At 32.2% G+C, this 21,878-nt stretch overlaps 1 protein-coding gene and 1 pseudogene across 1 annotated transcript; one reads left to right on the top strand and one right to left on the bottom strand.

The window, feature by feature from the left end:
* The first annotated feature begins 740 nt into the window (after positions 1-740).
* On the top strand, positions 741-11,195 carry LOC136990165 (vitellogenin-3-like; annotated as a pseudogene).
* Positions 11,196-16,398: 5,203 nt separating this feature from the next.
* On the bottom strand, positions 16,399-21,529 carry LOC136990166 (uncharacterized). The gene is made up of 2 exons (XM_067288533.1): positions 20,140-21,529; positions 16,399-16,673 (listed from the first exon to the last, which is right to left on the bottom strand). Exons 1-2 carry the CDS (start codon positions 21,527-21,529, stop codon positions 16,399-16,401), a joined length of 1,665 nt encoding a protein of 554 aa, XP_067144634.1.
* Positions 21,530-21,878: the final 349 nt, after the last annotated feature.

Below are 21,878 nucleotides of genomic sequence, written 5' to 3' on the forward strand. Positions count from 1 at the left end.
GCTTCAGCTTATTCGGTAGAACACTAGTAATGAACTTTAAAAGAAAAACAATTGGATTAACTCATATTCAATCTAATTAGCCTATTATTAAACTAGTGTATTTTGAGATATACATAAATTAATTTTAAATTTACACTGATTGTGTTCATTTTATATTTATAAACTGTATGTTTGCAGTATTTTGGCTATTTACTCACTACAAATTCACTATACTATCTCATACAGCTTTGCTAAGTACTGTACATATTTAACATAATTAATTAGGTTTAATACATAAATAAATAAGTAGAGTTAAGGAATACAAAATAAATTTTTATGTTATTATTATTATTATTATTATTATTATTATTAAAAGTTAATTTATAAAACATCTCTGTATTTTTCCTATTGAAAAAGTGCTGCTTTTGACATCAACTCCCCCGCATTTCTAAATATTTCATAAATTGCAATAGCAAAAAACAAGACTTAATAAATGTAATAATTGCACAATTATTTTTAAAATATAAATAAAATTACGATAAAACTGATAAGAGAACAATTACGATATAGATAATCGTGTCAATTGAGTTTCTTTGATGTCTAGACTATTCCGTCTGACCTATAACATAACTTTGCGTGACATATCTGAAGTGGAAGCTAACCTGTCATTGAACAGTTCAAAGATTATTTAATTAATTCATCCAATCATTGATTACTTCGATAAAAGATACGGCCACTCGATTTTCTATATAAGTTCAGAATCCCACCATGGACTTAACTGTTCACAAGCAGTAACCATGCGGCTTCTTTTACTAGCGATTTGTTTTGTGGCAGTTTTTGGTAAGTATATTAAACAAACGAATTAAGTATATAATTTCGAAAGATCTTCGAAAAGTTTCAATACCTTCATTTAAAAAAAATAATAATAATAAATTGATAAATTTATATTATGCAACTCTTTAACAGCTAGGACACCGCATCATCAAAGTGGTCCCGGTAAGAAATTTACACTTGACCAATTAAAATCTTTGTATTAAAAACAGTTTTTTAATTTAAAATTTTATATTCTGTCAGGTTATTTGCCGGATCGTTTATACCGTTATCGTTATTTGTCTACTTTATATTTGGGATTTTCGGGATTAAAACCCGAATATGAAGGCAAATCTCTAAGAGTCGACGTTGTTATACAACGTCAATCTGATTACTATGTAATCAAGGTACTGTACATAATTGAATTTCTGTTTTACAAGCATAAAATATATTTTTTAAAAAAAGAAGAGGATTAATTTTTAAATATTCAATATTTAGTTTGAACATCCTGAACTTGCAACAGCTAAGAAAGTACGTAATATAGAAGATTACCATTATGAATACCATGCTTCACCAGAATTCGAAAAACTCATATCAAAACCATTCAGAGTTGTTTATTTGGATGGACAGGTAGGTAATTTATTGTTAATATTATCTTCGTATATATTATTTAAATTTACTAATTGATTATATATATATATATATATTTAGTTATCTCATTATGACGTGAGTAGTGAAGAACCCGAATTTGCTTTAAATCTAAAAAGAGGTCTTCTTCACGTTCTGAATCTGAATTTAGAACAAAAGGATGCTATTCATTATCAAAGAGGTGATTATCTGCATCGTCCGGATTCTCAAGCTGCATATTATGCTGTTTTAGAGGTAATTTGTTTTCAAAAAACACCTTTCTTTTTTGAAAAATTTAAATTTTATTCGGTAAAACACCTTTATTTTTTTTCCTTTATCAACAGGACGGAAAAGGTGGAAAATGCGAAACTGCATACGTTATTCATACAGAACCATACTATCGTACACCCTATTATAACAGCGTATTGAATGTCACTAAAACCAGAAATTACGACAGCTGCTTAGAGGAACCTTACGATGATTACAACTCTCTGCATGGAAGACACTGTGACGATTGTGAAGAAGAAAAACATGTAATTTTATTTATGTTATTATTTCTTACTCTCGTTATAATCATTATAAAATTGAAACATTACGCTTCAAAAAAAAAACTTAATTAATTTAATTATTTTAGCATCCACTTCATGTAAACTCTCACTATTATTACAATCTCCGAGGAGATAGACATAGTTATATAATAGAACACGTTTTCGCTGAAGGAGAAACAACTTACGTACCATACACAACTCACGGACAAACTGCTTTTGTTTATGAAAAGTAAGGCACAATTTTCCATTAATTTTTGAATTATTTTCACTAGAAAAATATAAATTAAATTATATTTTATTATTATTATTATTATTCAGCCGTACGCTTGATCTTGTTGAAGAAACCGAATCAACTGAAATTATAGATTTGCCTGGTGATCTCGTTTCGTATTACAAATTGGATTTTACTCATGGTCATTATCAACATAAATTCGATGAAGCAATCGATTTGAAGGAAGCTCATTTTTATCGTGATATTTATCCTTTTGATTTAGAAGTTGAAAAAGTAGGTTTAAAACCGATTGAAATTCATTCTATAACACAATTATAATACCAGTTATAATATGATGATGGATATTTACAATACTTTCAGGCTGCTAAACTTATGGATGAGTTAATTTCGTTTTATCAGCAAGTTGATACTGCTACTGATCTTCATAAAGACTTGCCAATTGAGTTCCTTAGATTGATTGGATACTTTTCTTATTATAATTACGGACATTTTCAGGAATTCTATGAAAAATACGTAGAAGGAAAAGCTGAAGCATATAAGTTAGTTTAGTTTAATTAACAAATTTTCACGTAAAATTTTTAATTTACTCAATTACTAATTTTATTTTCTTAATCGATTAGGCATTTGTTTTATGATGCTTTAGCCAATGTTGGTACAAATCCTTCGATTTTGTACGGAATTCATCTCATAGAAGAAGAACGTGTTCCAATAGATGTGGCCAAGCAATTTATTCAAACTGTTGTTTATCATATTAAAGAACCCAGTGAAAGACTCTTTGATGTTCTTTTCGTAAGTTAATTTTGCCATAAATTTTTAAAATAAATGTAAAAATTTTAATTTTAATTTTTCAAAACATAGCGATTGTGTGATCACTCCTCTGTTAGAAGGAGAAACGATGTCCAGACAGCTTGTTACCTTGCATTCAGTGGATTAATTTATGAAACATGTGTTAAAGTACACCATCATCATTACGAAGAGAGAAATCACGAATATCATCATCACGACGATCATAGTCGCGATCATGATTACGGACACGATCATGCTTCTCGATTGCGAAGAGATAGTCATCACTGCACAGAAGAAACAGCCAGAAAGTATCTCGATGTAAGAAATATGTTCTAATCAAAGTAGTAAATTTATTTCAAAAATATCTAAAATAATAATTTCCAATGTTATTTTTTTTATATAGTATTTTGTTAGTCAATACCACCATCACGATAATGATTATTACGAAATTGCCTTCATCAAAGTACTAGGAAACAGTGGGTTGAGAGATGCCATTCAATATCTTAGACCCTACATTTTAGATGCAGAAAAACCTCTGTATTATCGAGTTTCTGCAGTGTGGGCTTTGCGTAGAATAACACACACAAGTCCGGAAGAAATATTAGAAATCGTATTTCCAATTTATGCCAATACTAGCGAAGATTATGAATTAAGAATTGCAGCTTTCTCGATTGCTCTTAAAGCTCACCCAAGCGAATATCAAGTAGAAACCATTGCTTATAACTTATATTCCGAGCCTAGCGATTATGTTTCAACTTTCATTTACAGTACCTTCTACTTCTTTGCTAATTCGACTCACCCTTGCTACAGAAGATTGTACGTATAATAAGGCATATTTTAAAAAAATTCATTCTCTGCTGTAAACTAATTTATAACATATTTTAACAGGGCTAAATTATCTCGAATTGCTCTTGAGATCTTGAGCGATCATGAGCCATTCACCCATTACGATTTTGATCATGCATATAACTTCTTTTCTTCAGGATACGAAGGTAAAAATCTACTTAAATGTATAAGTTTAAGTTTATCTTAGAAATAAATGTTTTATATATATTTTTAATTTTAGAAAGATACGATTACGGAGGATTTACGAAGTTTGTTTATATTCCAAGCAATTCTAGTTACATACCACGCAAATTATATCTTCACTTGAACGATTACGTGGGAGGAGAATCTTTCGATACTTTAGCTTTTGGCTTCCATTCCTATGGTCTTGAAAGATATTTTGATCATCTTTTTGGACCCAAAGGTCCTTTAAAAGACAGCACCTTCAGCAACTTCTTTGGGAGAAGATCACCTCGTGGTGCCAATTCCGTCAAGCAGGAAATGGAAGACATTGATCAAAAGGTGTTTTTCTTACATTAAATTTATTAGAATTGTTATTTCCATATATTTTAAAATTCTAAAAAATATCATAAATTTTTATTTTCAGTTGAATCTTCATCACAGACAATACGGACCTGTTTACGGAAATATATTTTTTAAGTTATTTGGTACAGAAATCGATTTTTTCCATTTTAACGAATCTGTTATAGAGAATTATCTTAAAGAAGGTTGGTAATTTATATTATTTTTTATAAAATATATTTTTAAACGTGTTCAGATTTAATGTTTTATAATATTATATTTCATCCAGGAGATTTAACGTCATTTTTAAAACACGAAGACGATCATCATCCTTTCCTGTACAGACACTTCGCAGTTGGATCAGACAAGACCTACGTATTTTCAACTGAGACTGGCTTACCTTTGATATATGAAGTGAAACAACCTCGTTTACCTACATTATCATAATAATGATTTCAAGGTAGAACTTACTCCCGAACCAGAAAAGCAAGGCTTTTATTTCCCCAAACAAGTCAAAGTTCATCTTGATGGGCACTTTATGTGAGTTTCTTTATTTATTTTATAAATAAATGTACATGTATTCATAACAGACAAGTTCATAATTAAAAGATATATCTGATAATTACTTCGTATATTTCAGATATGATCAAACTGTTGAATTCTTACTTGAAGTAGCATTACCTTTCTCGAAATCTGGCATTTCTGTAGGATCACGTTTACGCACAGCATTAAACGTTCCATTAAAATTTGATCTGTTAGCAGACTTAGAACATCACAAATTTGTCTACAAACACGTCCCGGTAATCCCTCATGAAGTATTTCAATCTTATTTCATACCGAACATAGGATTTGAACATATCTATGATGAAGATTTAACTGAAGTAAGGGAGTTCTTCAAATTTTCATTAATTAATAAATAAATACAGTAGATGACTTCCTATTTAAATTATATCCTTAAATATTTTACAGGTAGAAGAAGATTATTTCCAGGATTATCTAGGATTAGGATATAGAGTCAATGCCAAATACTCTAACATTTGGAATGATCGTGGATCCTGGAAGAGCTTCTTCACAGATTTAGATTTACGCCAGAAACTATATTATTACTTTTGCCAACCTCATTTCAATCCACATTATTTCAACGTGACTTTAATCGGAGCTGATACTGATGCTACTACAGAAGTAAGAGGGGTTTAATTTGTTACATTTTATAGTTTATTTTTACTATAATTTTATACTAATAATATAAAACTTTTACAGTTGGAAGCAAGTTTCAACTATGATTACTATGACGATACAGATAAAAACAATCGACCAACCAAATCTGAACACTTCGAAGAAGAATTAGGCGATTTTAGCAGTGATAAAAAATGGCATACTTATGTTGTGCATGGAGAACTTCAGGGTAAAGGTCAACGTGAACGTAAAATATCAACAGAGTTAATCTATCATCGAAGTTACGATTCTCTTGATCACAAATATCACTTGTATTACGATAGAACACCATTCCACTCTTCCGAAACGGAACATTTCAAGGTAAATAAATGATTTAATTTATATTAATAAACAACACGAACGATTTAAACTATTTAATCATAATAAATTTTCAACAGGTCTGTTCCGCTGGTTACGTTAAATATCCTCATTATGATCTACACAAATTTTTCAACTTAGAAACTCAAGAGCTGGATTATTCTGTTAATGCACAAGCTAACGTTTATTTTGGAAAAGATTGTAAGAGTGACAAAAAAGTAAGTAAAAATTTACGTACAGGACAGTTAATTATTGAAAATTGATTTCGTGTCAACCGTTCTTTCATTACAGATTAGTGTACGCGGACATTTTGACAGAACAGAGGAACAAAGAAATCACGAAGCAAGAAGAGAAGAACCTGTAACTTACGAACGATTTAACGAATATGCTTATTATTATCAAAAATGCAAAGAAGAAAGAGAACATGGACATTTCTATCACAGATATTGTATGCATTATCTGCATCTTATTTCCGAATTACATCACTATAACTTTGAAATCACTTACGAAAACGTAAGTTATACATTCGGTTATGTATTGCATAGTATGCAATGAGTGTAAAAATATTTACTAATGTTAACATATTTATTGTAACAGCTACCAGAATATTTCCGTAATTTTACCTACAAGGCAGCATCTTGCTTTAAACATCACTATTATACTCACGCAGATACTGATATTTTCGCAACGAATCCAGACAGCCAAGTACGTGTTGATTTAAATGTATCATTACACGATCCTGTAGTTGATGTTCGAGTTTACAAACCCCACGAAACTACTTATTACACTCACATATATGTTCCTAATCTTCATACTCTGAATACTTATCCATCTTCCGATAATAGACACTTACAAAATTATTACGGAATATTTAAATATCGTAAGTGTTTGCATATCGAATTGAATATAGTTTTTAGCAGATTGTATTATATTGATTATTCCGTTATTCACGTAAATCTTTATATTTTGTTTAGCTTTCTGCTTGATTCAGAAAGACGAAGTGAAAACGTTTGACAATGTTACTTATACATTACCACCCATCGATTGTTATAAAGTTATTGCTAAGGATTGTTCTCCAACTGAACATTTCTTGGTGTTAGGAAAGAAGATTGATGAGCAAAAGGTAAGATTTCTTTAAATATATGCAGAAAAAGCAGTCAAATAGCTGAAAAGTACAATTATAAAATGTGATTTCTTATTATAATTTACAGGAAGTTATTGTGTATTTCGGTAAATATAAAGTTCAAGGGGTTCCATCGGGATCATCTGTCGTCGTTAATGTAAACGATAAGCAAGTTACCGTAACAGAAAATGAACCTTATTATCAATATATAACTGAAGGAGATCACAAAGTAACTGTATTTAGCATTACTTATAACGGTTATTATTACACATTACACTCTACTCCGTATCGCTTCGAAGTGCATTACGATGGAAAAGTCATCCAGATTCAGGTACAATAATGCTTCTTTAAATTTGTATATAGAATGTTTTTTTAGATTTATGTAAAATATATATTATTTTTCATAGTTTACATCACCATATTACCGTGGAAAACTCTGTGGTTTGTGTGGAGATAACAATGGTGATAGCCAACACGAATTCCGTGGTCCAGAAGGTTACGATTATCACGATACAGCAGCTTTCGGATACAGTTACACACTTGCGGATGACCAATGTAAAGTTCCGGATTACGATCATCCCAGACGTTACCACGGTATGTAGATTTGAATTACCGTTCTTCTCCTCGAGTCATTAGATCTGTAATGTGGATTTTTCTTGTAGGAGTCGAAGGTTGTACCGAATATAGGAACCGTCACATCTTTTACGGAAGTAAGAACAGGAGGAGTTGTTTTACTACCCATCCTTTGCCTAAGTGTGCCGAAGGATGTGTACCAACTCGTTACGTAAAACGTAACGAATCTTTCCACTGCTTGCCAGCGAAGGAAAGTTATTCTCGTTACTTGCTTCGAGAATCCGAAAATCGGGTGTTGGATGAAGTAAGACGTAAAGAAAAGGATCATTATGCCGAAGTAGAGTATCCTGAAAGCTGCGAGCTTAAGGAGCATTAAAATTTTGCATCAAACAATGTCTATCAGAATGTTACGTGATTTTTTTAAAAAAATATTTTGTAAATAATATACATGCATATTTTTGCATTTAATTTTTAAGATTCACGGATTGAAAAATGTAAATAAAAATTTTTCAGCTGTCTCAAATAAACATACGTAAGAAAAATACATGTATTGTGTTTTTTAGGTCTCTAAGAACTAATCTTCAAATTTTTTTAAAAGTTATCATTTTTAAAGTTTAAATTGAATGAAATTTAAAATACGCCATTCGCCAAAAATATTTTAAAATGTAACTTAAGTGAAATTCCATCGTCGGGCATAAAAGTCGCTGCAACGTAAGCGCGATCGATCATCGATCCGAAATCGATAAAAAGACCTTTATTCTATAGCTAATATTTCCGAAAAATAAGTAGCTTATACTTTCCGTCAGAACATAAAACAAATATAACCAAAATTTCATCTGGATTGGACAAAAATTACAGGAGTTATAAGGAATTCTACATACAAACACATACACATACACACACACACACAGAGAGAGAGAGAGAGAGACGACGGCTTTTATATTCTAGTAATAATTCAACAATTTTAAAAGATTAAAAAATGTAAACATACACAATAAAATTATCTTATCGCTAGTATTCGTTAAGATTATTGAATAACACACGAATAAGTAAAAATTAATACAAAATGTAAATAAAGATAAAGTGTTTATATATGATAAAACATCAAAAATAGCGGCCTATTTCTTATCAAATGTTGATATAACTGTTTTTTTTTATTATATCAAAGTTATTTCGTTAATTTTTAAAATAAAAACGATTTGTGGTATACATTTTTTCTGAAAAGTATTTAAATTTTTACGTTTTTGGACTCAGGTGGGCCTCGATACGTAAAATTTCGGAGTGTTTTCTGTACGTATGGATGTTAGCGTGTGTGGAGGGGTACGATTTTATTTACTCTATTGGAAGCTTAATAACTCCTGCGCTTTTTGTCGAAAATTTCTGAAATTTTAAGGGAGATTTGATTATTAAGAGGGAACAATGCTGTTAAATTTTGGTGGTTAAAGGTCGACGGGGTGAGGAGATAAAAGCGATCATGTCAGGGTCGAACTTAATGACGATTTTACTTATTAGCATTTACAATTTTGTTATAAAATCCATTCCTACCTTCAAGACTTACCTTTTTGCCATTTTATAATATAGCCTATATTTTTTTATATTTATATATTTAGTTATTATAATAGGTGGGACCACACTCGCAGTTTTAAACGTTTTCAGGTAAGTTAAGCAACTCGTTGCTGGATTTTTAAAATGTATTTTCAAAATCTTCGTAATATTCGTTTACAATTATGTTTATTAATTTTCTTATAACTATATTTCATTGATAATATTAACCTTTTTACAGTTTGATAATTAATAATTAAAATTTCATATAATAAATATATATTTTTTAATTAATTTACCTGCATTTTTCCTCTTTTTCTTAAAGTCTAACAGGTTACATTGAATATGCAATGCTTGCCTATTTAATAAGTCTAATATTCTGTCATTTGAGATGTCCAGTTTGTGGCATTTTCGAATTTAATCATCATTAATTAATTAGATTTCACTGAAAAAAGAAAAAGCTCTGAACGTTAGAGATAAGCCAAATAGAATATAACAACTTTATTAGGCTGCAATTTGAAAAAAAATAATAATTTGTAGTTTAATTGCTCGTATTATTTTACATTATATTTCGATAATTTTATACTTTGATATTAAATATATTATTTGTTTAATGTTGCTTGTTTTTGACGTCAGAAATTATATTTTATTAAATGTTAAGTTTCTGAATTTGCATAAATATCTGTAAAGGCGTATGAAAAGAACTTGATGAAGAATGATTTCTATCGTTTCGTATGAACCTATTGTGCTATAAACATGATTGAATAAAGTGACTTTATTGCAGTTATTCTACAGTAGTGGTTATGAAACTTTTTAAATACTCATTTCTTTTTTAGTAAACAAAGTTCTTGCATCCCCAGTACTTTTCGTGAAAGCATCTGACCTGTAGTTTTCATAGAATAAATTCTTTTCTAATAAAAGATGATCTTGCAGTGTTTGATAATACACAATTGTATTTTAAACACAAAGTAAAATAGCACTCAATATAATTTTGACGGTTTAATGCCTATATTGTGACCAGTGACAACTTTAAATAAGTCAAGAATTCAAGCATTTATAATCCTATATTGTATTGAAACTGTTGCGTTGAATATCTAATATATTGGGAAATAAATAATAATAATAATTTCTTGACGTCCCCTCTATTAAATTGTTCTGGGCCTCACTATGGAAGCTTGAGTCTGAGAATCACTGTTCCGTCTCAAATAATCACATTGACACGGGTCTCTAATGGCTAACAAAATAATTTAGTCAATGACCAGCTATTTATATATATGAAACCATAAATATTTCGCTTTAAACAATTGTTCTCATTTATATTTATTGCTCTAATGTTGATGATTCCCATTTTTATTGGGTAAAAGTGAGAGCCTATATAGTTTACCTGTTCTAGTAAATTTCATTGTAACTTCCAAATTAAAAGAATTAGAGAAAAATGATTAATTATCAAATAAAAAAGAAAAGATTTCTTTATTACATTTTATAAAAACGTTTATTATAAAGAAAGTAATACGATATATATTTATATATTACATTTCAAAGATATATTGTCTTTCACCAATCTTCGTCTTTTGTTCTTTAATTTATATCGATTCAGTTAAAAATTTCTAATGGTACAAAGATTACAACTAACTTAGAGTCCAAAGTAAAAATAATTGATCATTTCTATATTTACTTTTCTTGTTTTCTTAATAAAATATGTGAATTTTTGTTTTTTTCTCCTTTAAATTTAGGTCACGATTGCTTTCTAAAACGTAATCCTTACATCGAAGTTAAAGACAAAGTATGTTTCTCTATCACACCTATCGTTACGTGTGAGAAAGGATGCGAACCCAAAGGTTCAATAAGGATTAATGCTCATTTCCATTGTCTTAATGCTGCGGATAAATCCACAAATCAACTTAAAATAGAAAGTAAATATCGAATTTTGGAAGAACTCAGTAAGAAATCCAAAGATTATTCAGAAGAAATCCAATATCCCGAGAGTTGCATTCCATCCGAACATTAAATTTCTTTTAATTGTTATCAATAAATTTTAGACCAGATATATGTACATAAAAATTGAGAATTTATTAAATAAATAAATAAAAATTAAGTTCTATAAGAATATTTTACTCAATAATTTAAATAAAAATTTTATAAATTGATTAAAATAGAAAATACAAAGCATGTTTTAAATTAACTCGTTCCACACAAAACATTCTTCATTAATTATCGTATAAAAGATAAAAATATAATTTATGATAACTTATTTTGAACTTTTAAAGATGAAGATTCTATCAATTAATATAATATAAAATTATAAATTATTATAGCTTTGTAAAAATTAAAAAAAGAAGAAGAAGAAGAAATAAAGTATCAGTCTTAAAATAAAAGAAATAATAAGATTTAAAATTTAAATTTAATAAATTCGAATGCGTTAAATACACTGTATTTCTAAGACATTTTTATACATTTTACTTCAAGGTTAATTGTTAATTTTAGTCTGTTTGTTTGCTGAGATTGTATATTACTGAGACGGCTAGTGGAGTCGCGGCCTTAGTTTTTTTTGTTAGGATTAAAACCAACTCTTAATGTTTATTGTATAGAGATTTGAGATTCAAGATGGCTTCCTGGAAGTAAGGTTGTTTCTGTGCAAACTCTAGTTTTAACCGTTAGTTCCGCCAGATTATTTTGGATTACCACGGACTTGTGGACTACCATCGCGTCCAGTACGTCAACCCGGTTCGTTCAATATACTTTTTGTCTCAATATCTTAATTAGGGGGAGTAGATTAATTTCTAAGTCCTTGGTTTTCGATCGTTTCTAAGTTGTGGGGAGGATTTTTTTTGGGAGGTGGCACCGGGGGGTTTTTCTCGGCTAGGCTTCCTTTAGTTGCCCCTAAGGTTGGGTTAGGATAGATTAATTATATATCGAGTTACGGCGATTTTTAGATTTTTATATAAGCTTTTATGGGAAATTTTCAAATCTAAAACGATCGTTAGAGCCGTTTAACGTTCTTTCTAACGGTCCGCTTTAAATCTTAACGATTTTCTAACGTTTTTATTCTCATTGCCGTATTTATCTTTCGTTCGATTTTTCTTTCTTTCTTTTTTTTATATAGTTAAGTTAAGCTAGTTTTGCACTTAAGAGTACATTTTTGTAATTTATTAGTTAAGTTTTCATTTGTGTTGTCGTGTTTTCGTTGCAAGACTACAGTCCTGATCGGAATCAGGGTAGCTTGCGTTGCTTAGTACTTTTGTGAGTGTTTGATGGCGACGGGCAGCTCATCGAAATTTCTTGACGAGGCGCTCAAGCTCCTCGATGAGCTTAAGGGTTATCTTGCTAGAAACAGAAATAGGAAGTTGGGCTCAGGAGCCCATTCGCGGTTTATAACTGTTCAGTTCCAGCGATTGATTGATCTAGCGAGTTCCACAGTGTCAACTTGTTCTGTTCTTGATTCCATTGACACTCTGTTGGATCCGAGAGCTCACCATCATTCCTGCATCTTCTGATTGCAGAGTGCTCGGGAGTGTCCTCCACGAGGGAGTCAGAAGGACAGAAATAATCGAAAAGGCCGGAAACTGTGGTCTCAAGACTGGCAGGGCTGTCAATATTACTACTAAAAAAACTAGGAGTTTTGAGTTTGTTTACACATAGCTTATATATAAACCCCCATGGGTCTTTACCTGCACCTGCGCAGAAGGACTTCCAAGAATCAAGTTTTGCCTTCTTAATGGCCTCCTTATACCCTCTCTGGTAAGAGAGGTACTGCATTCGCAGTTCCTCCCTCCTTTGATCATGACATCTCTGAAATACCCTGCGCAGTCTGTTGTTGTTCTGGCGCATAAGAGATAAATCCGAATTCCACCATGGAGTTATCCGTTTTTTGTTCTTCCTCCTAGGAATGGATTCCACGCATGCAGAAGAGATTTGGATAATAGCTGACTCAATATAGGCTTTGGCCTCAGTATGTGATACAATCCTAGATGAAGGTCTGCCGATCTGCTGAATAGTGTCCTGAAATTTGCACCAATCAGCTGCCTTGGTATTGAAAGCATTCTTATTGTTCGAAGCTTCTGCAACCTGCAAATTATTGCAGCCTAGATTATAGGTTATACACTCGTGGTCAGAGAGGCAGTCAAAAATGCCTACCTGCCAATCCTGAATAACAGAGCAGAGGCCTTTAGAACAGATGGTCAGGTCAATCCAAGAATGACCATTAGATGACGAAAAGGTTGGTGGAGAGTCTGGGTCATTAACAACCAGAAGGCCATGTGCAGCAATAAAGTTCTCCATGGCCTCACCCCTGCCGTCTCTATACTCGCCCCCCCAAGTAGGCGAATGCGCATTAAAGTCACCCGAAATTAAAAATCTATGGTTACTGAAATGAGTCACAGCCGACTCCAAGTTCTGAATGGTTTCATAGATATCTGACTTACTCGAGCAATAGACGTTGAAGATGATAATGTGTAAATCAGGAAGGCAGACCTCGATACAAATGCAGGTAGATGAACAAAACTTTGGGTGGGAGATAATGGCCAAGGTAGGGTTAGTAACAATGACTGCGGCCCACGGTCGTTCATCCTGGCTCTGAATGATAATGTCTTTGTTGCTAAAACAAGCTACCCTATTCTTGCGACAATAGGGCTCCTGCACTAAAGCGATATCATAGTTGTTAATCTCCTGTCGGAGCTGAGAGCTGGCAGAGATCGCTCGTTCCAGATTAATCTGTACAATGCGTAGTTGAGAGTTGCTACGGCAAGTGTCAGTATTTCTGTTAGATGCCATAGTCTATTCTGGCAAGGAGCTGTGTTCTTGATCGAATAAAGGCAGGACAGACTTTATCGAGCGCATTATGATCTATTTTCTTATTATTCTCTCTAATGCAGTTCATACATTTTGGAGTTTCTGTTTTCTTATCGCAATCTTTGAAGGCGTGATTGCCTCCACACTGACTGCATGTACGATCTTCTGCATCGCAATTCTTGGCGAAATGCCCAAATTTAAGGCATTTGAAACATTGATTCGATGGGAGAAAGTCTACAACACTACACCTAGTCCACTGCAAGTTCACCTTCTCCTCTTTTAGGAGGAAACACCTGAGGTCCGGTGAGACCTCTGCAATCCAAGAAACGAAAGTGGTACTATGCTGTCCAATTGGAAAACGCACTCTAATTTTCTCCAGAAATGTTTCTCTGGAATATAACACGGCAACCCGGCTGTTCTGCTCATAAATGGCATCTAAGAGCTGGTCCCTCTCAATAGATTTAGGTACCGAGCTAATCTTGATTAGTGGGCGTCTCTTTTTCGGAATAACTGAACGTAAACCGGAAACCTCAGAAACAGCATTACATAAAATTCCCACATCTGCTCTACATCCCAAATCAACAGCAATCCCGCCTTTTTGAATACGGCGTATTCTCTGAACACCTATTTTTAAGCTATGCGGATTGATTCCAGAAGTTAGGACCTTTCTGGTAAGCTCAGAGTCGTTAGACTCAGGGTTACTGTACACCAGTACAGTGTGACAAGATTTGGAAGGCACCGAAACTGAATCCAAGGGTAGAGCAGGAAGCTTAACAGCGTCACTATAAAGCCCGGGTGCCCTGGATACCACCGGCCCTGAAGCCGGCACAACCTGCTGCACTCCACGAACGGTTTCCAACACCTCAGAGATAACAGCGTCCGTTCTCTCTGCATGTGCAGCAAATGCATCAGTGAGATCACCAACCGCCGACCCCGACGCTGGAACAACCCGCTGCAATCCACGAACGGCCTCTAAGACCTCAGAGAAAACCGCCCCAGTCCTCTCAGCATGTGCAGTAAACGCGCCATCGAGATCACCCTTGGTGATAAGCGAATCCAACCGAGTGTCAATGGAATCAAGAACAGAACAAGTTGACACTGTGGAACTCGCTAGATCAATCAATCGCTGGAACTGAACAGTTATAAACCGCGAATGGGCTCCTGAGCCCAACTTCCTATTTCTATTTCTAGCAAGATAACCCTTAAGCTCATCGAGGAGCTTGAGCGCCTCGTCAAGAAATTTCGATGAGCTGCCCGTCGCCATCAAACACTCACAAAAGTACTAAGCAACGCAAGCTACCCTGATTCCGATCAGGACTGTAGTCTTGCAACGAAAACACGACAACACAAATGAAAACTTAACTAATAAATTACAAAAATGTACTCTTAAGTGCAAAACTAGCTTAACTTAACTATATATATAAAAAAAGAAAGAAAGAAAAATCGAACGAAAGATAAATACGGCAATGAGAATAAAAACGTTAGAAAATCGTTAAGATTTAAAGCGGACCGTTAGAAAGAACGTTAAACGGCTCTAACGATCGTTTTAGATTTGAAAATTTCCCATAAAAGCTTATATAAAAATCTAAAAATCGCCGTAACTCGATATATAATTAATCTATCCTAACCCAACCTTAGGGGCAACTAAAGGAAGCCTAGCCGAGAAAAACCCCCCGGTGCCACCTCCCAAAAAAAATCCTCCCCACAACTTAGAAACGATCGAAAACCAAGGACTTAGAAATTAATCTACTCCCCCTAATTAAGATATTGAGACAAAAAGTATATTGAACGAACCGGGTTGACGTACTGGACGCGATGGTAGTCCACAAGTCCGTGGTAATCCAAAATAATCTGGCGGAACTAACGGTTAAAACTAGAGTTTGCACAGAAACAACCTTACTTCCAGGAAGCCATCTTGAATCTCAAATCTCTATACAATAAACATTAAGAGTTGGTTTTAATCCTAACAAAAAAAACTAAGGCCGCGACTCCACTAGCCGTCTCAGTAATATACAATCTCAGCAAACAAACAGACTAAAATTAACAATTAACCTTGAAGTAAAATGTATAAAAATGTCTTAGAAATACAGTGTATTTAACGCATTCGAATTTATTAAATTTAAATTTTAAATCTTATTATTTCTTTTATTTTAAGACTGATACTTTATTTCTTCTTCTTCTTCTTTTTTTAATTTTTACAAAGCTATAATAATTTATAATTTTATATTATATTAATTGATAGAATCTTCATCTTTAAAAGTTCAAAATAAGTTATCATAAATTATATTTTTATCTTTTATACGATAATTAATGAAGAATGTTTTGTGTGGAACGAGTTAATTTAAAACATGCTTTGTATTTTCTATTTTAATCAATTTATAAAATTTTTATTTAAATTATTGAGTAAAATATTCTTATAGAACTTAATTTTTATTTATTTATTTAATAAATTCTCAATTTTTATGTACATATATCTGGTCTAAAATTTATTGATAACAATTAAAAGAAATTTAATGTTCGGATGGAATGCAACTCTCGGGATATTGGATTTCTTCTGAATAATCTTTGGATTTCTTACTGAGTTCTTCCAAAATTCGATATTTACTTTCTATTTTAAGTTGATTTGTGGATTTATCCGCAGCATTAAGACAATGGAAATGAGCATTAATCCTTATTGAACCTTTAGGTTCGCATCCTTTCTCACACGTAACGATAGGTGTGATAGAGAAACATACTTTGTCTTTAACTTCGATGTAAGGATTACGTTTTAGAAAGCAATCGTGACCTAAATTTAAAGGAGAAAAAAACAAAAATTCACATATTTTATTAAGAAAACAAGAAAAGTAAATATAGAAATGATCAATTATTTTTACTTTGGACTCTAAGTTAGTTGTAATCTTTGTACCATTAGAAATTTTTAACTGAATCGATATAAATTAAAGAACAAAAGACGAAGATTGGTGAAAGACAATATATCTTTGAAATGTAATATATAAATATATATCGTATTACTTTCTTTATAATAAACGTTTTTATAAAATGTAATAAAGAAATCTTTTCTTTTTTATTTGATAATTAATCATTTTTCTCTAATTCTTTTAATTTGGAAGTTACAATGAAATTTACTAGAACAGGTAAACTATATAGGCTCTCACTTTTACCCAATAAAAATGGGAATCATCAACATTAGAGCAATAAATATAAATGAGAACAATTGTTTAAAGCGAAATATTTATGGTTTCATATATATAAATAGCTGGTCATTGACTAAATTATTTTGTTAGCCATTAGAGACCCGTGTCAATGTGATTATTTGAGACGGAACAGTGATTCTCAGACTCAAGCTTCCATAGTGAGGCCCAGAACAATTTAATAGAGGGGACGTCAAGAAATTATTATTATTATTTATTTCCCAATATATTAGATATTCAACGCAACAGTTTCAATACAATATAGGATTATAAATGCTTGAATTCTTGACTTATTTAAAGTTGTCACTGGTCACAATATAGGCATTAAACCGTCAAAATTATATTGAGTGCTATTTTACTTTGTGTTTAAAATACAATTGTGTATTATCAAACACTGCAAGATCATCTTTTATTAGAAAAGAATTTATTCTATGAAAACTACAGGTCAGATGCTTTCACGAAAAGTACTGGGGATGCAAGAACTTTGTTTACTAAAAAAGAAATGAGTATTTAAAAAGTTTCATAACCACTACTGTAGAATAACTGCAATAAAGTCACTTTATTCAATCATGTTTATAGCACAATAGGTTCATACGAAACGATAGAAATCATTCTTCATCAAGTTCTTTTCATACGCCTTTACAGATATTTATGCAAATTCAGAAACTTAACATTTAATAAAATATAATTTCTGACGTCAAAAACAAGCAACATTAAACAAATAATATATTTAATATCAAAGTATAAAATTATCGAAATATAATTTAAGTATAAAATAAAGTAATTAAAGTATAAAATAAATAAATAGCGATATCGCATCATCCGAGATATGTAAAAAAGAAGAAAACATTATTGATAAAAATACTTCAGATAACATCCAATTTGATAAAAATTCGATACAGATAATATATTTTCGGTTAATGTCCAAACAATTTTTTATATTTTTTTCTGTCGGTTAGGATCTTTGTAAAATAAAAATGACTTTATCATAATTATAAATCAGCTAGTTTTTAATTTAACATCTTAAAAATATTATTTACATAAATACATCGTGCTTCAGAGAAGAGAATTTTCAAAATAGACAACACTTTGTTACATATTTTTTGTTCTAAATTGACGATTGATATTTATTTATCAGATTTATAAGTTGTTTTTTTTAAAGTTTACTTTAAAAATCAGCACTTAAATGGTATACTTTGTACATATTTCTTATAAAAGTTAGATAATTTTTATATTTTTACTGACATTTCTTAACATCAAAAAGCTCTTAGTTCTTGGAGTATAAATTTCGGCTTAAAGTACCTTGATTTTACGTATTTTTAAAGACGATAATTTCAAGAAATTATATTATTAATTTGGATTGATTTCACTGCATTATCTCAATAAGAATCCGGTAATTACTGTTCATAAAAATGCTTTTAAATTATTATAATAAACTAATAACTTCTTGTTTATAAAAGCAATTTAAAGTGCTTTTTACGCGAAAATTATTAAAATTCACGTATCTTAGATTCTGGTAATAATAGAAGATATATTAATTATAATTCTTAAGGTTTTAAAGAAGGATTTTCAGTTAAAAAGCTATTGTAATAGGTATTTTTGTTTAAACATTCTGACTATATCAATATATACAGTACGTACAGTAGTCGTTAGAGTTATTTTAATGGAGTTAATTTATTGATTTTGATTCAAAACAAAGGATATTAACGTTTAAAAAATTAATAATGATTTTGGATAGAGCATTTAATGTGTTATTAAAGGTTCAGTTTTCAAATGAGATATTTGGATAAACACTTGGCAGATAAATTCGAATCTATAGTTTAAATGTTATTTGATGGACATAGCAACCACTCGTTGAACACAGAACATTGAAATTCTTAAGTGTTTTTTTTAATTGTTTATATTTTAGTTTTGTTTTCAATAAGGTTTCATCAAAGATTTTCTGATACGAACTTTAAAATAATATATATTTGCGTCACTGCAAGATTAAAAGATGTTTGTTAGTATAATGGATAACGTCTGTACTGTATTTTTACATCATAAAGTTTATATTAATTTTAAAATTATTATGATGGAAACTTTTAGGTTAGCTTATTTTTATCATCTTAGAACGAAAATTCTATATAAATTTTACTGTATATAAGGGAGTTCTGTAGATTTTCTTTCTTATATAACCGAAAGATCATCAAAGATCATCAGATTACATAAATAAATCATTAAATTATTTCAATAGTATATGTAATATAAATACTCTTTAATGTCATTATTTAATATAAGTGATATTGGATTTGATTTAAATGCAGATTTAGTGTTTTGTAGTTAAGTATTATAATTTAAAGTATTATATATTTAAAGCAACATATAGACTACTTCATTAAAAAATATTGATTATAAGTTCTGAAAAAATAGATTTTCTATTTGCGAAAGATTAAACATGATTTTAATTATAAAAATAAGATATTCGAATTATCTGATGCTTAGAAATTCGAAAACATCAGTCGTTATGACCTTCAGTAATATACAGTCAGTCAAATAATCTTTATTCTCTGGCACCGCTGAGCACAGCCAGGCAGAAATACAAAAAGTACATAGTAGATACATGCTGTTAGTCATACAAGGGATACAATAAAATGGCAGAGAAAAGGGAAATAAAATAAAATAAAATAAATAAATACATAAATGAATTAAAATAAAAAAAAATTAAAGTTAAATAAATGATTAAAAAAATAAAAGTGCACTATAACTAAAATAAAATTACTGTACATCAAAGTCTAAATGCTGTAATAGCAGAGCAAGGCATGTAAAAACATTGGCATCAAGGCTAGAGTGAATCAGATCACAAGAGAGCAGGTCAACGGATCCCACATCTAATGGAGTAGAGTGCAACAAATTTCTTTAACAAGTTAAAGTTGCTGTTGTTTTGTAGAAAAAAATCAGGCTTTACTGGCCAGTCTATATTGCTTATTTTGGCATGCTGCATGCACTGATGCCTAATGTCATCCAGCATAGGACAGTTGTATAGATAGTGCATGACACCGTCCCGCACCCCACAGAGCTGACAGCAGTCAGAATTAGAATGGTGAAACCTTTTCAGGTAAGCACGAAAGCGCCCGTGTTCAGTCAAAAATTGGACTAAATCATGTGTGGGTTGAATCCATTTGCTGTGAGTACGTTCCTTGACCTTTGGGATAAAACGTCTTGTTATGTGTTGTTCTGGGATCTTGTCCCAATCCAGTTGCCAGGTCTCCAAGGCATTGTCCCAGATAAGGTATTTAAGTCTTGACTTAGGAATGAGATTGTAGGCAGGAGGGGTATCAGGATTAGGCGTTACGTTTCGCGCCAGAAAGTCAGCCCGTTCATTACCCGGAATGCCGCTGTGTCCTTTGATCCAATTGATGGCATACTTGTTAAAAGACGTAGAAGCTGCAGCGAAGATGTCGTTCGCAACAGGGTGAGTGTTATCTTTATTCCCCAAAACAGCAACAGTCGCAGCACTGTCTGTGAAGATGTTTATCAGTTTGTTCACAAAGTTAGTGTTGCACCAGTTGATTGCCATCAGCACAGCAAAGATCTCAGCTTGGAAGACAGAGCATTCCGGGTGTAGAGCAAAGGAATCATTGTAGACCTCTTCACCGGCCTGAAAGATCACAAAGGCACTTGCCGTGCCATCCGTCGATTTGGATCCATCTGTAAAAGCTTCAATCTCTGTAGAAGTAACGCGAGGAGAGAGTCCCTTCTTTAAAGCAGGATGTGGGAGTGTAGATACAGGCCTGTCTAATTCAAACATGGTGGCATTAAAGATGGTTCCATTAATATCAACATCTCTGCCCCTAGAGATACAGAAACGTTTGCTATTAAATTGGAGAAACTGTAGGATGGGGAGCTTCCCAGCCACCACAGGGAGGGCTGCATTTGAAACAGTGGAATAGCACCTGGTAAGTCGTAATAAGGCAATCCGTTGTGCAGACCTCAGAAGCCGATGGTTATGAGATTGAGAGGCAGCAGCGCTCCAAACAGCAGATGCATATGAAATGGTTGGTAAAAACAGGCAATCATATATGGCATTAGTTGCCTCAAAACCGAGGCCCCAATTACATCTAGCGACTCTTAAAAGACCATTAAAGGTCAAGTTACTTCGACTAGTAATGTGTTTTATATGCTGTTTCCAGGAGAGTTTATGATCAATCACAACCCCAAGGAAAGTGAGATGACTTACAACCTTTATCGATTCATTACGAAACCTGATACAAGGTACACGTCTGTAAAGATCGGAGGCTCCCGGAGAGGAGAAAACGATTCCCTTAGTTTTTGCCATGTTAAAACTGAGTTTATTACTCATACCCCAGTTGTACACTTTCTTAACAATGTCAGTAGCTGCCCTTTCTATGTAGTTTCTTGATGGAGCAGGAAAACCAAAAAGGCATCGTCTGCATATGCATAGACACGACATTGGTAGCCGAAATCAGTACGGAGGAAGTTATCGAATAAAATATCCCAGAACAGGGGCCCACAAACAGACCCCTGTGGACAGCCACGTTGTAGCTTACGTGTAAATTGAAGATGCCCCAGAGAGATAATTGCTTCTCTATCCTCAAAATAATTAGCAGCAAGATGGAATAAGTTAGCCGGACAATTGCTCTCACCCAATCTGCGTAAAATTTGCGGCCACCAGGCCGAATTGAATGCATTTTTCAGATCTAGGCTGAGGCCAAAGACAAATTTGTGGCTTCGTAGCAAATGTTTGATGTGCCAAACTAAGTCCATCAATGCATCAACAGCTCCACTCTGGCACCGGAAAC

Source organism: Centruroides vittatus, unplaced genomic scaffold (genome assembly GCF_030686945.1).
Source record: "Centruroides vittatus isolate TY-2023 unplaced genomic scaffold, ASM3068694v2 scaffold_861, whole genome shotgun sequence".
NCBI lineage: Eukaryota > Metazoa > Arthropoda > Arachnida > Scorpiones > Buthidae > Centruroides > Centruroides vittatus.